The 14320-nt window shown below is 39.7% G+C and overlaps 1 protein-coding gene across 7 annotated transcripts in view; it reads left to right on the top strand.

Moving 5' to 3' along the window:
- Tjp1 (tight junction protein 1) overlaps positions 1–12246 on the top strand; it is a 263800-nt gene extending 251554 nt beyond the window's left edge. For 3 of the 7 annotated variants that reach the window (XM_074061562.1, XM_074061559.1, XM_020178527.2), the window contains 5 exons: positions 2410–2576; positions 4233–4710; positions 6614–6831; positions 8332–8475; positions 10702–12246. In XM_074061562.1, coding sequence (XP_073917663.1) covers positions 2410–2576; positions 4233–4710; positions 6614–6831; positions 8332–8475; positions 10702–10796 — 1102 coding nt within the window. In that variant the 3' untranslated portion in view covers positions 10797–12246. The remainder of the gene's footprint in view (positions 1–2409; positions 2577–4232; positions 4711–6613; positions 6832–8331; positions 8476–10701) is intronic. The other 4 variants (XM_074061565.1, XM_074061561.1, XM_074061563.1 and 1 more) reach the window with 2 other exon arrangements.
- Positions 12247–14320: the final 2074 nt, after the last annotated feature.

Raw genomic sequence — 14320 nt, 5'->3', positions numbered from 1 at the left:
GCAGGGCACTGTGCACAGGTGTATCAGCCACCCTCATCATCATTAACACAGCTCTGGGAGGAACATTGGTTGGCTAGGCATGCTTTTCACAAGGATATATTACTACGTTTGAAAGAAATAGGTAACATCTGTTTTGCTTCTCAGTAAGAACTGTCAAAGACTGACTGACAGGTGTGTGTGTGCGTGCGTGTGTGTGTGTGTGTGTGTGTGTGTGTGTTTAGCTGAGAGAGGCTGAGGGTTGAGCCTGGCACCTTTGCAAATGAGGTTTCCCAAGAGCACATTTTAATCATAGTCATATTTCAAAGGTCTCTGTGTTTCCACTTGGCAATTCATCATTACCCTGTGAAAGAGATCTGTATAGCTGTCATGTTGTAGCATCTTTTTTCCTTCTCCCATACTCAGGGCCTTGAGCTTGCTAGTCAGGCCCTCTCATCTGAGGCCCTCCCTAACCCTTTTTGTAATAGTTTTTGGAGCAGGGTTTCATGTTTTTGCCCAGATTGGTCTGGACCATGGTCCTCCTATTTAACCCCACCCTGCCCCCACCCCACTTTCTGATCCAGCTGGGATGATGGTGCCACCATGCCTAGCTTTCTTGACTGAGATGGATCTCTTGAACTTTTTCCCCAGAATGGCCTTCAGCCAAGATCCTCCCAATTTTCACCTGCCAAGTAGCTGGGAATATAGGTGTGAGCCCCTACATCCAGCTCAGTGTCACTTTTTCCTGTGTCTTACAAAATTTCTTTTGCCCAGTCTTGTTCTTTTTTGGGGGGATGTCTTGCTGTCATTCAGACCCTGTCAGTTATCCCTGGTCACTGTTCTTTGCTTTGATTCATTACTTTGTTTTTGTTTAGTGGTTTTAGGATTTGAACCCAGGGTATAGAGTATGACATGCAAGTGCTCAACCACTGAGTTATACCCCCAGCCTCGTTTCATTTCTTTGCTCACCAGTATCACCTGCAGCAGGAGTGGGCAGAGGTTACAGATGAACAGATCTCAAACACACTGCTCTTCAGTGGCACCACCAGTAAAAACATGGAGTGGGTAGGCAGCAGACTGGGCATAACCAAGTCACTGTGTTTAAATAGATTGGCTAAGTGAGAGCTAGTGATACTCTTTATGAAACAAAGTATGCTGAAATGGTGGGTATTGGTTGCTGTTTTAAAATGACATTTGAGTTCCATTTGCTGCAAATTTACGTAGTTAGATTGACCATTTTCTTTCATTTTTCTATTGCGCTTGCTTTGCCATCACCTAGATTTCTTGGCTCTTACGCTAGCTATGACTTCTTGAAAAGGAACGTCAAGTGGTAAGACTGGCATTAATGTGAGGCTGTTACATGAGGCGTCCTCACTGTGTCGTTGGCGTTATGTGCACTTTCAGATCTTAATGTCATCTTCAAGTGCTTAGTCTACATGCACGAAAGCAAGGTATCAGCACCATTTTGAAGCTGATGGGAAGTCTAGACTCCTTGAGCAGAAGTCTCTGTGAAAGTAAACATCATTCCAAATGCACATGTTATTGATTGTGCACATAAAGCCGTGCAGCTTTGGCACTCTGCAGTAAGGGTTAGGTGGCAGTGTTGCAATTACGGGTCTGTTTAGAGATTTCTTGTTTAAATGTTGTGGGTTATGTGTTAGCAATTGGCACTCTGAACAAAATAAGGACACATGGCACAATTTGATTTAAGTGAGCCTTATAAGTAAAGCACTACCTGCTATGCTGGCAGTCATTACACAAAACAGATAAGCGATAAATCAGGGCAGGTTTTAAAGTAAAAGGTGTCCAGTTTTTTCAGTGTCACTGGATCACAGCTCTGCCCGTTTGTTGACTTACTGTCTGTGCCTGCTTTTGGTCTTTAACAGAGGCCATAATGCCCAAAAAGCCAAGAACATGTACTTACCTGGCCCTTCACTGAAAAAGTTTGCCAACCTTTGGAGTATGGCATCATTTTTTTTATAGTGTGCTGTGTGTGCCAGTCGCCAAGGCATAGATATAGAATCACGAGTTTAAGGAAGATTTGTGCCAAAATATCTTTGAAAATAATATATTTGCAAGACTTCCTTAAACCTACCAGCTATTACTATTTTTTGTAAATACCAGAATTATATTTAAAAAGTATACCCAAAATTTCATCTGCCTTTTTTTTGGTTGCTATCTTCTGAATGTTTTACTATTCTTCTTAAAGTATTTGTGCTGTCTTGACATTTCTTGTGCTGATGAGTGGATGAATTTGTTTGTATATTTTGGTAGAGTAGCTTCCCATACTCACAAGAATAAATTGTGACATTTCTAGATTTAAAAAAAAAAAAAAACAACTTAAGGTTACTTGGAGGAGTGAGAACTTGTTTTGTAAATGAGTCCATTTTCAGGTGTTGGCATTTTTCTTCTTCTTTTTTTTAAAAAAAACAGGGGAAAACCTGAAACTGATGCTGTGGATAGATCATTTGGTGAGAGACGCTATGACCCTATCCAGGCCACGCCTCCTCCTCCCCCATTGCCATCACAGTACACCCAGCCAGTTCAGCCTGCCACTGGCTCCTCAGTCCACATGCATTCTAAAGGCGCTCATGGTGAAGGTAGGAAATTAAATTCTTGTTTTCAAGAATGACTGAATGACTTTTATGTAAAAAACAGATAATTAAAACATTTGGGCTAATAACAGTAAATACTGAGGATTTTGTTAAAAGTATGCCTCCTGTTTTTATGATTATGCCATTATCCTAGACAAGCCTTGTAGCTGCACAGCATGTTACTGACATGGCTAAAAACAGATTGGTTTACAGCCTATGAATCTCTTGGGAGTGATATTTGTTTACCAGATCATGTCAACTTAAATACTTACATAGTGCTTTGTAAAAAGTCCCATCATCGGAAACCATAAAGTTTCAAATAAAATGTAGCATCTTTTCATTTACACTTCTTGGTGAACTATCAGCCAGATAGATGATGTGTATCATATATATTCATTTGAACATCTGTGTGATATTTTACAATAAGGACATAACACTGTTTATCCATCTCCTAGTGACCAACATTTTGGAAGTCCAAATAGTGCTTCTTTATTGTTTGCATAGGAATCAGGATAAGTTTTCAGTAGACAAGTTGAATGCAGTTTTAATTCTTACTTTCTCGTCTTTACATCTTGTTTGTTTTCGTGCAATGGTGAAAGCATACATATTTTGCTAGTTCCCTATCTTAAGGAAAAGGGGAAAAGATTTAAAGTTTCACCCTTAGATTGTTAGTGGTAGAGCTTGGAAGTTTTCTCAATTCCTAATTTGCTAAAAGCATTTTGTCAAAAAATTTTTTTTATGTATTAACATGGTCATATGATCTGTCTCCTTTTTTCTCTTAACATGGTAAGTTTTGTTACTATTGGTTCATAAATAATTTGGATTAATAATTTTCTTACAATGCCCCTGTCTGGTTTTGGTATCAAGGTTATGCTAGTTTCATAAAAGAGAGCTAGGATGTGTTCCCACTTCTGTGTTTTCTCAAAGTTTGTAAAGCATTGGTCTTATTTTTTCTTAATTTCAGTTGGTATGTTTTGTACTGTCTCCAGCAGTGCATTCCTGTTACTCCAGTTTCACCAACACCTGGAACTATCACTGCTCAGTTTTGCCATTTCCATGGGCTGTGAAATAGCATTAATGCTTTATGTTTAGTTTTGTTTCTTTTATATTTTCCTAATTCATAATGGAGTTGAGTATCTGTAGTTACTTGGCTTTCTAGCTTTCACCTCTGTTTTTGCCTATTTTTCTACACCAGGTTTAGTTGTTTAGTTTTTCTTACAGATGTATGGGTGTTCTATGTAGGTTTTTTTTTTTTTTTTTTTTAATGCTGATCCTTTGTTGGTTGCACATTTTGCATCTAACCTTCTCCCAGTCTGTGGCCACCTTTTTTACTTTGATTATGGTGAGTTTTTTAGTACTGAAATATTTTGTGTAATCGTATGTGTCATCCTGTTTCGAATTTGTGATGGATATTGGAGAGGGGTTACTCAGACACCAGTTTCTGGAGACCAGGATTCCTACCTCCTATTGAATCCATGGCAACAGGCTGTACTGACATTATACGTGTCCCCAGGGCTCAAAAGCCATGTTCTGGCCGTGCCATCGAGACCTGAGTCTACACTCCAGCATCGGCACAAGTTAAGCCAGGAGAGATACAGCAGAGAGGTGCTTTTAAAACTTTCTTCATGAAGTTTAAAAAATACATATATGCTTGCTTTTCAGGTAATTCAGTATCACTGGATTTTCAGAATTCGTTAACATCCAAACCAGACCCACCTCCTTCTCAGAGTAAGCCAGCGACTTTCAGAGCACCCACCCGAGAAGACACTGCTCAGACTACTTTCTATCCCCCCAAAAGTTTCTCAGAGAAAGCTCCAGTTAACGGAGCTGAACAGACCCAGAAAGCAGTTACTCCAGCATACAATCGGTTTACACCAAAACCATACACCAGTGCTGCTCGACCATTTGAGCGCAAGTTTGAAAGTCCGAAATTCAATCACAACCTTCTGCCAAGTGAAACTGTACATAAACCCGACTTGTCTACAAAAGCCCCCAGTTCTCCAAAAACTCTGACAAAAGCACACAATTCTGCACAGCCTCCCGAGTTTGACAGTGGAGTTGAAACATTCTCTGTCCATGCAGATAAGCCCAAATATCAAGTAAATAACATCAGCACAGTGCCTAAAGCTATTCCTGTGAGGTAAGATCCCTGTTTGCCTTTGTTGAAAGCATTGGCTATGTGATGTGAGTTTGATACAGTTTATGTGATTTGGGACTTGAAGTGCTAATTCTAACTCTACCTATAAACTGAAGTGTTACTACAATGCATGCCATTTTGTAGAAGGTCCTTCCAGAAAGTAAAGATGCTAATAATATAAGGACTGGGGGTGTGGCTCAAGTGGTAGAGCACCCACCTAACAAGTGTTAATAAAATAATGAGGCTAATAATCATATATTGCCAGTAAGTATTGTCACTATCCCTGTGTTACCAGTAGCCGAGATTGAGTGGCAGGAAAGAGTTTATCCAGGGTCATACAGCTGGGGGGAGGAGAGCCTGCTTCGTCCTCTTGATCATCTGACCTCAGAGCCTATGGCTAACCATGGCTTCCTGTAACTACCTGACCTACTGATGAAGACACATATTAAGAAAATAGTAGATGAGATATTCTTCATAAGAATACTGAAAAGAAATAAAAATGTAATGACCTCAAAATGGCCCTTAAAAAATGGCAGTTGGTGGTAAGATAGTTGAGCAAATGACACAGAGCAAGCCCACTTGGAGCCTTACTCAGATACTCTTTCCTGTCTTCTTCTTAAATACTGATTGGCCAAACCCATATGACTACATACTAGCTCAGCTCAGCTCCTGAGTGAAGTTACATTGTCAGGCCACCTGCAGCCTGCTTTCCCCCCCTGTGAGCCTCACAAGAAGCCAGGCTTGGGTACAGGAGGCTCCTTCTGTTACTGCCTCAGGCAGTGGGCTCTGCTGCCTTGTGATTGTGTCACAGGAGTCCATCCCGGATGTTCCAGTCATGCTAGAATGAAGCCCCAGCTACCCTTCGTTCACTTCTATGTCATTACTTCATCTTTCTGCTCACCTTTGAAGTCCTGAGTCAGAACTTTACGTCAGGAGGTCTTGATAGCCTCCATCTTTTAATTAGTCATTGATACCACATCCTTTTTGCCTTTGGTATTCTTTTGTACTGTGTTAACATATTTTGTGTTTGGCGAGCGTTTGGGAAATAGCCAGAGTCTTTGACTTGGAACCTTGGAAGCCTTGCCTTTGACAGCATGGGCATTTGGTACTCGAGGACTGCTAGGGAACTGTGATTCACATGTCCACTTGAAGTCCTAGGGAGATTTTATCAAGTCTAAGATACCTTCAGTTAGAAGATGCATTTTTTTTTCCAGTGCTTAGGGATTAAACTCAGGACATTCTAGAAAGTGTGCTACCATGAGCTACATCCCCAGCCTGCACCATTGTTTTATGTATTGCTAGGACAAGAAAGAAAAATATTGTTACCAATTCAACTGTGACTAACCACCAGTTTCATGGATGTTAAAATATGCTGCTTAAGCTGGGCGCTGATGGCTCATGTCTAATCCTAGCTACTTGGCAGGCAGCGATCAGAAGAAACTTGGTTTGAAGCCAGCCCTGGCAAATAGTTTACCTCACACTATCAAAAAACACCCAACCCAAAATAGGTTTGGAGGAGTGGCTCAAGTGGTAGAGCACCTGCCTAGCAAGCATGAGGCCCTGAGTTCAAACCCTAGTACTGCCCCACCCACTTATCCCAAAACTGTGCTGCTTAAAATGGTAGTTAGATGAGCCAAGGTATCAGGTGTTGTACATTAAGATTACAAAATCAGTAATGGCAGTCAGATGACTAGTTGCCTTCAGAATGCAATTGATTTTTTCCAGGAAAGATGTCCTCTCAGTTATCCCTGAGAGTAAAATATGTCACTAAAAACTTAACCTTGTTAAAGTAAGGAACTTTATGACTTGTTTAAGTAAGGAGAAATAAAATGAAGCTACCTATGATAAAGTAGTAAAAGGAGAACTCCGATAGGATTTTACTCATTAGCCATTTCTGACCTCACAGTCCTTCAGCTGTGGAAGAAGATGAAGATGAGGACGGGCACACTGTGGTAGCTACAGCCCGAGGCGTATTTAACAGCAATGGTGGAGTGTTGAGCTCCATAGAAACTGGCGTTAGTATAATTATCCCACAAGGAGCCATTCCTGAAGGAATTGAACAGGAAATTTATTTCAAGGTCTGTCGAGACAACAGCATCCTCCCGCCTTTAGATAAAGAAAAAGGTAAACGTGTTCATTCTTCTGCTTTAATAGCTTAAGAGTTAGTTGCCCTGTGTGCGCTTCAGAGTTTATAGTGCCCAGCCAAGGGGTAAGCCGGCAGCCTCTCCCTCCATTCTGGGCCAACCACAACATGCTCCTTTCACCAGGGAGAGTCTCTCAAACCATCTCTGGGCAAGGGAGTGCTGTCCACGGGGTGCCCAAGTGACCTTCCTTCCACATGGCATAGTTTACTTGCAGTGTGAAATCAAAAAGTGATGGCAGGTGACTGCCAGGTATTTTGGCTGATCTAACCAAGTTTGTTTTTAATCAGCTCTTTCACCTCTGAAGATGGGTTAGGTAATTCACAAAGGCTTGTCTCTGCCTGGCTTCTGATTGTGATTGTAGAAGGCAAGATAAGTCTCTTGGAGCATGTGCTGTCTAAGTCCTCCCCCAGAAACTTGTACGTGCTCAGCAGAATAAGTGCAGTACCTTTAGAGGGCATCACAGTGTATTTCTGAGCTGCTTAAGGAACGAGGAATGCTGTTATTTTTCCAATCATTCTGGGTCCTCCAGGATGATATCATGATGAGTTGTGTTGTGATTTCTTTTAGCATTTGTCACAGTGCTTTGCTTCCCTAAATACATTACTTTGGCTTACTTTCTTAATTTTTTTTAGTAGAATACTAACATTTGATTCTAATTTGGGTAGCCGGACTGAAAAACCAATAGGACTATGTTGACCATGCATGAATCCCTTAAACCAAGTCTGCAGTAAACATTTTTAAATGGAAGACGTCAGTAACATTTGTAAAAAGCATTTGAGTATGTTTCATAGTACAGAACAACACAGTTGAATGCAATAGCTACTAGTTACATGTGGTGAGCACTTGAAATGTAGTTACTTTGAATTAAAGGCTGCTGGCTGGATGCCAGTGGTTCATACCTGCAATCCTAGCTATTTGGGAGTCTGAGATTGGGAGGATTGAAATTCAAGGCCAGCCTGGGCAGATTGTTTGTGAGCCCTCCTCTCAGTGGGGAAAGTGCTGTGCACACTTCTGTCACCCCAGCTACTACAGGAAGCATAAAATAGAAGAATCATGATCCAAGCTGGCAAAAGCAAGGCCGGATCTACAAAATAACCAGAACAGAAAGGGCTGGGTGTGGCTAAAGCAGTAGATCACCTGACTAGCAGCACAAAGTTTGTAAGGCCAAACCCTAGTACCCTCCCACTAGAAAAAAGCTGCTAGAAATATAGAAATAGCAGTTTTGAATTTAGTATATTACGTTTGAAATAATGTTTTCGTTGCATTAAATAGGATAAAATAAATGGTCACCTGTTTTTCTTTATTTTCTAACATGGCAGTTATGTTTCGGCTTCTGTTGTGTCTTTGCTGGTTGGTGCTGCTACAGAGAACTATCCCAGTTTGGCTTTAAGATGTCTAATTAGAAGGGGTGTGAGGAGAACCGTGTTTCTAGAAGGAAGACCCCATCTCACCTCTTACCCGTCCCCTCCCCTGACTGCAGGTGAAACGCTGCTGAGCCCATTAGTGATGTGTGGACCTCATGGCCTCAGGTTCCTGAAGCCTGTGGAGCTGCGCTTACCGCACTGTGCGTCCATGACTCCTGACGGTTGGTCTTTTGCTCTAAAATCATCCGACTCCTCGTCGGGTATGCTCTCTTCACTCTGTCCTCCGGGGTCTTTGGGTGCTGTCATTGATTAGTGCTTGGATGTTCACGCGCTCCACGCTGTGTTAGTAGGTCTTTGCCCAGTCCAGTGGCCTTGTCATCAGCATTGTTTCCACATTTGTGGTGCCTGTGATGGAAATGAATGTGGAAAGGTAGAGAAGTCTCTCCTTTTAAAAATGGATAATTTGGCCAGGTTGCCCATTCTTGGTATTTGGCAAAGTTAGATGACCTGTCCAAATTTTCAGGATGCAGTGGGATTATTTTTATTATTCTATACTTACAGCCATTTTTATCTTCTTCCTAAAACAGTTTGATTCCTTTATGTAACTCTTGATATTTTTGGCAGCTAGTCTTTGATTATTTTTATATCTATAAAGCATTTATATCAGGAAACTTAAGACAAAAAATGTTCACTGTGACCATCATACTTGGCCATGGTTTTCTGGCGTAAACCTCTAAGTAACTTCTATTACTCCTTTAAATCACTTTTTGCTCTTGATCATAATTTCAAAGTTTCCACTGCATTTTCATATTTCTCACTTCTTTGAGTCAGTTATCAATTGGAACTGTTTTTATTACTGGTATACTTCACTTTAAGAAAGTCTGAAATCAAAAAATGAGAATTCAGAGTTCTACCTGTAAATTTGTATAAGTCAGATAAGCATTCTCAACTTCTTAAGAAATAAAGACTATAGTAGGAGCATATTTTAATATTATCCAGGAGGAAAAAAATGGTCTATAAGTACTCATTTCCTCATGTTAACAAGTACGCTAATTTGTAGAAAAAACAATTTTAACATACCATTTAGTAAAGCTGTTTCTTCAAGGATGCCACAGAGAAATACTTAATTTACTAATTCAAACTAGGTTAATGAACAGTTACACTGCATTTAAAATGTGCATTCAGAAAGGCAGGTAGTATCATGGCATCTGATTGTCCTCCGAATCAAATTAGGGTAGGATCCTTAAAACAGCAGTTGACCGTAGTTACTTGCTTTGTAAGTCATACTTTTCCAAATACTATGTGAAGTATAAATGATTTCCACATTTGCTATTTCTACTCTTTTATGTGATAGAATAAGAATTCTGTTAGATTAAAACAGCATACTTTTTCTGTGTTCAGTTTGAGTATGTTTGTGCATAAATGTACCTTATAATTAGAATGCATTGCTACTACAAATTTTTGTTCAAAAAGTCAAGGTAAATTTGGTAAGTACTAACTTAATACCAGCAAAAACTAGTATATTAAAAAGAAATCAAGCCTAAAGGTGAGATACTTTTTGGTTACTTCCAGAGTTCTAATTCTGTCTAGTTGCCAGAATAATTTGCTCTCAATAATATTAAGGCTGTCAATAGTAAGTCCATCTGTATGTGTAAAATTTATTTGTGTTTTTTTAAACCACTGATTCTGTCATTAAATGTTACTGGCTGTAGGTACTCCTTAGATAACAAATAGCTTATCAGAAGCAAAACTCAACAGTTTTTTTATTCTTAACTTACTTGAATACCACAAAGACATATGCTTGTTCGGCCTTCTCCACATTGAGTACTCACTGCCAGGATTCTTAGTGCTACCTGCAAATCTTAAAACACTAAGAACTTGTTAAAAACTCAACTCCCCCACTATACCTGGTGGAGCATGCCTGGGATGCAGATGCAGGAGTATTGTAGTTTGAGGCCAGGCTGAGCAAAAGCACAAAATCCTATCTGAAAAACTAAATACTGAAAGGACTGGGAGTAAGGCTGAAGTGGTCCTGGGTTCAATCCCCAAAATAAATAAGTAAATAGACAAGCAGACAAACAAAAACAAGTAACCTACACAGCCAGTAGGTTTTTGAAGTGCCCCATAGTCATAATCAGTGTTGGGCAGCCTTGGTGGATTTGGGAATTTCCTTTGTTGGTCTAACACTTAGCTCAAATGGGTTATCATATAAGGACGTAAGGAAAAATAACCAGGCAGACCAGGGCCACCAGGACTATCTCAGGCATGGTTGCCCCTTCATTCATTTACTCAAAAAGACATCTGAAACAGTTTCAAATTGTTCGCTGCCAGCAAGCCTAAAGAATTTTGATATAGACACAATATACTGAAGAAATGGAAAAAAGTTATATCTAAATACAGTATGTAGCTTCCCCACAATTGTGAGGCATTGTGAATAACAATTTAGCCGACTGTAAAAATGATACCAACCTCTTTTTCTCTCATAGGTGATCCTAAAACCTGGCAAAACAAGTGTCTTCCAGGAGATCCAAATTACCTTGTTGGAGCAAACTGTGTATCTGTCCTGATTGACCACTTTTAATTCTTAAAATATAGGAACTTGATTAAATAATGTGAAACTGGGTTGAACTTACTAAATTTAAATGGAACCACTCTATCAAGTATTACACTTTTCTTAGAATTGATACTGCGATTTGTTAGCGTTAAGCATTTGTTGGAACCAATGATTACTGAGCACACCCCTGAACCACGGTCAGAAAACATACTGCAAACTGCGTGTTTGTGATTGAAGAACTGTTGGTATTGGCTTAGAAGTTCAGAAACACTTTGCTTTGTAATGATTTTTGTACTTTTTTATGGTCACTGCTTAACTTCACATACTGATTTCCGTTAAAATACCAGCCAGTAAATGGGGGTGCGTTGAGTTCTGTTCTTTCCAAAGTACACTGTTTCAAACTGTATTATGGCCTTGGCCTAGTGTACACATTTTATTAGGTTATGCATGAATAATATGCACACATTTAAAAAATACACCTGGAATATATAACCAGTGTAGTGGATTTAACAGAAATGTACAGCAGGGGAATTTATAACTTGGGGGGGATTAAATGAGGACAATTATTGTATATGACAACACATTTTTCTTAGGGAAGGACACCAAAGCATGTGAGACTGGTTCCATGGCCTCTTTGGATCTATCAATTAACCGTATCACCACAGACATACTAACCAGCAGGAATGCCTTACCCCTCATGTTTTTAATTTTAGATCATCTGTGTATTACTAAGATTTTATGGCTTTTGTGCATATCTAGATACTATATCATGAAAAAGATTGACTGAATTGTGGATTTGGTGGTTGCAGAAATGTGTGAACACCCAGAAGGTGATAATGGTGTGATTTGGGGATTTCCTTCCTCCTTCCCTTCTTCCTTCCCTCTCCTTCTTTCTCTCCCTCTCCCTCTTTCTTTTTGACAAGGACAGTGGATATTTTCTTTTTGGCTATGCATTTGAAAATTTTGATGTTTTAAGGATGCTTGTACATAATGCGTGCATACCACTTTTGTTCCTGGTTTGTAAATTAACTTTTATAAACTTTACCTTTTTATACATAAACAAAACCACGTTTCTAAAAGCGACCTTTGTATTCTCTCCTGTACCTCTTGAGCCTTGAACTTTGACCTCTGCAGCAATAAAGCAGCATTTCTATGACACACACGTCTTTTTTTAAGAAAAAGAATGCACAGAGTTGTTACATTTTTAAGTGCTGCATTTAAAAGATACAGTTACTCAGAATTCTCTAGTTTGATTAAATTCTTGCAAAGTATCCCTACTGTAATTTGTGATACAATGCTGTGCCCTAAAAGTGTATTTTTTTACTAATAGACGATTTATTATGGCACATCACAAGTTCTGTGTAGATAATACACCACTACACTCTGTTAATCGATCATTAGGTGTGACGGAATTTCTTTTGCAGTTATTAAAAATCTCAAATTTCTAAATCTGCAGAATAAAACTTTTTAAAGTAAAGTTGTGGTTTGGTCTGTTTGCCCACAGTTTCCAATTTCATGTAACTTTGTAATCCTGTTTTAAAACCCTGAACACTAAATCACCACCCACAGCACAGGCTGCTTCCTCAGATCTGGTACTGCACATGCAGAATCTGTTCCCTGTGGCCAGGGCGTGCTCCAGGGGGCATTGCTGGCCAAACAAGCCTGTGAGTAAGAGAAAGAAGCAGGCCGGCTATAGACTGCTCTATGTCCTTTACACTGTGTGTGTAAAATATATGTGTGTGCCTTCATTTGAACCAATTTGTATGTATGGTTTTGCTCCCCAAAAACATAATGGTCATTTTACTCTGTCACTACATTTAGAGAAGAAAATGGTTTTTAATAGTTATGAATATTATGTTGTGGCAATCGTATTTATTTAACCAATATAGTGTTTTAGGGTACACCTTTGTGAATTTTGTTCTTTTTGACAAGGTATAATTTATATGCATAAATTACCCTCCTGAAGTATATAGGTCAAAAAGCAAAGTTCTTCAAATTTTGACAAGCATACGATGTCGTAAACATTACCACAGTGAGCATGTAGAACAATCACTCCACTCTACCCAAGAGGTCCGTGTACACATTTGACTCACTCTTCTTCCAGCCTCCGTGATCTCTTTTCTGTCCTTGTGGTATGGTGTCTGTTTAGCCTCCTAAGAAGCTACTTGCCTGTTCGCAGCAGTAGCTGCACTGTCCTCAGTGCTGTCAGCGATCTGCAAGGGTCTAGTTTCTCCATACCTCTCCAGCAGTTGCTGTTGTAAGTAGTGTTTATCCTGGCTTTTTTGGTAGAGTGTCTCACTGGGGTTTTGGTATTCATCTCAGTGATCCACAGTGTTGGACATCTTTTAACTTGCTTACCATCGGTACATCTTCTTTTGCTAAGAAATATCTGTTCAAATTTCCATTTTTAAAAATTAGGTTGTTTACTATTCTGAGAGTTCATATATTCTGGATGCGAATTCTTTTCCTTAATACATGATTTGCATATATTTTTCCAGTCTGTTCGTTTTTTTAACGTGCTCCTCCCCACCCCCAATACTGGGGTTTTTTTTTGGATAGGGTGTTGAATTTTTGCCTGAGGCCAGCCTTGGTGTTCCTACCTATGCCTGGTGCATAGATGGGATCACCACCCCTAGCTATTTTGTTAGGATGGAGTCTGCTAACTCCCCCCACACCCCCAGTGGTCCTCCCGATCTCCACTTCCCAAGTAGCTGGGATTACCAGCATAAGCCTTTAATAGTGTTTTTCAAACAGTGGGGGAATACTCACTTGATGAAGTCCAGTTTATTGGTTTGTTCAAAGACTGTGCTCTTGGTATCATAGCTAAGAAAATTGTGGCACAAAGATTTTTGTAAGTTTTTTTTTTCTCTGAATTTTTTTAGATTTTGCGTTTATATTTGTGATATATTTTGAGTTAATTTTACATGTAGTATGTGTGGAGATTCACTTAGGACAAGGATTCTCTGTGGCCTTATTGTAAATACAGACCCACATATATAAGGCCTAAATGAGGCATTAAGTTTCCATACAAAATCAGTTAACGAAAGGAGCATAACCCACCTGCCTTTTACGGTGTGGCATGAATGCTAGGGAAGGTTTACTTACCCACTACTTTCTGATAGTGACTCCGAGATCATTTTCCCACAGTGCTGAGCACTGAATGTTTTACTGAAACAGTTTGTATGGCCAGGTCCTTCTATACGATTAGTTTACTGCTAAAGAAAACTTAGTGGAGCATGTAGTAATGTTATTTGAGTGGGTGCTTCTTCCTCTTGCCCTCTTAGCAGACTCTCATTTAATGTACACAGGAGGGGCACCATGCAAGTGGAGGTGACCCAGGTGAGAAGATGCAAACCTTGACACTGAGTAGCTTGTAGACAGGGATGCAGTTGGCCAGTAAGGGAGGTGGCAACAAATTCAGGCAAGGCCACCAAGCAGGCAGATGGGAACGAGTTTTCAGTTTGAAAACACTTTGTGGATAGGAAACTAGAATGTTTTCTGTTTAGTTTGAAAAAGCAAACTATAGGATTGTGCACAGACGTATCCCACAC

This window comes from Castor canadensis, chromosome 19, assembly GCF_047511655.1.
Source record: "Castor canadensis chromosome 19, mCasCan1.hap1v2, whole genome shotgun sequence".
Taxonomy (NCBI): Eukaryota; Metazoa; Chordata; class Mammalia; order Rodentia; family Castoridae; genus Castor; species Castor canadensis.
Note: the sequence above shows the minus strand (reverse complement) of the source record. Positions and strands in the feature narration are given on the sequence as shown.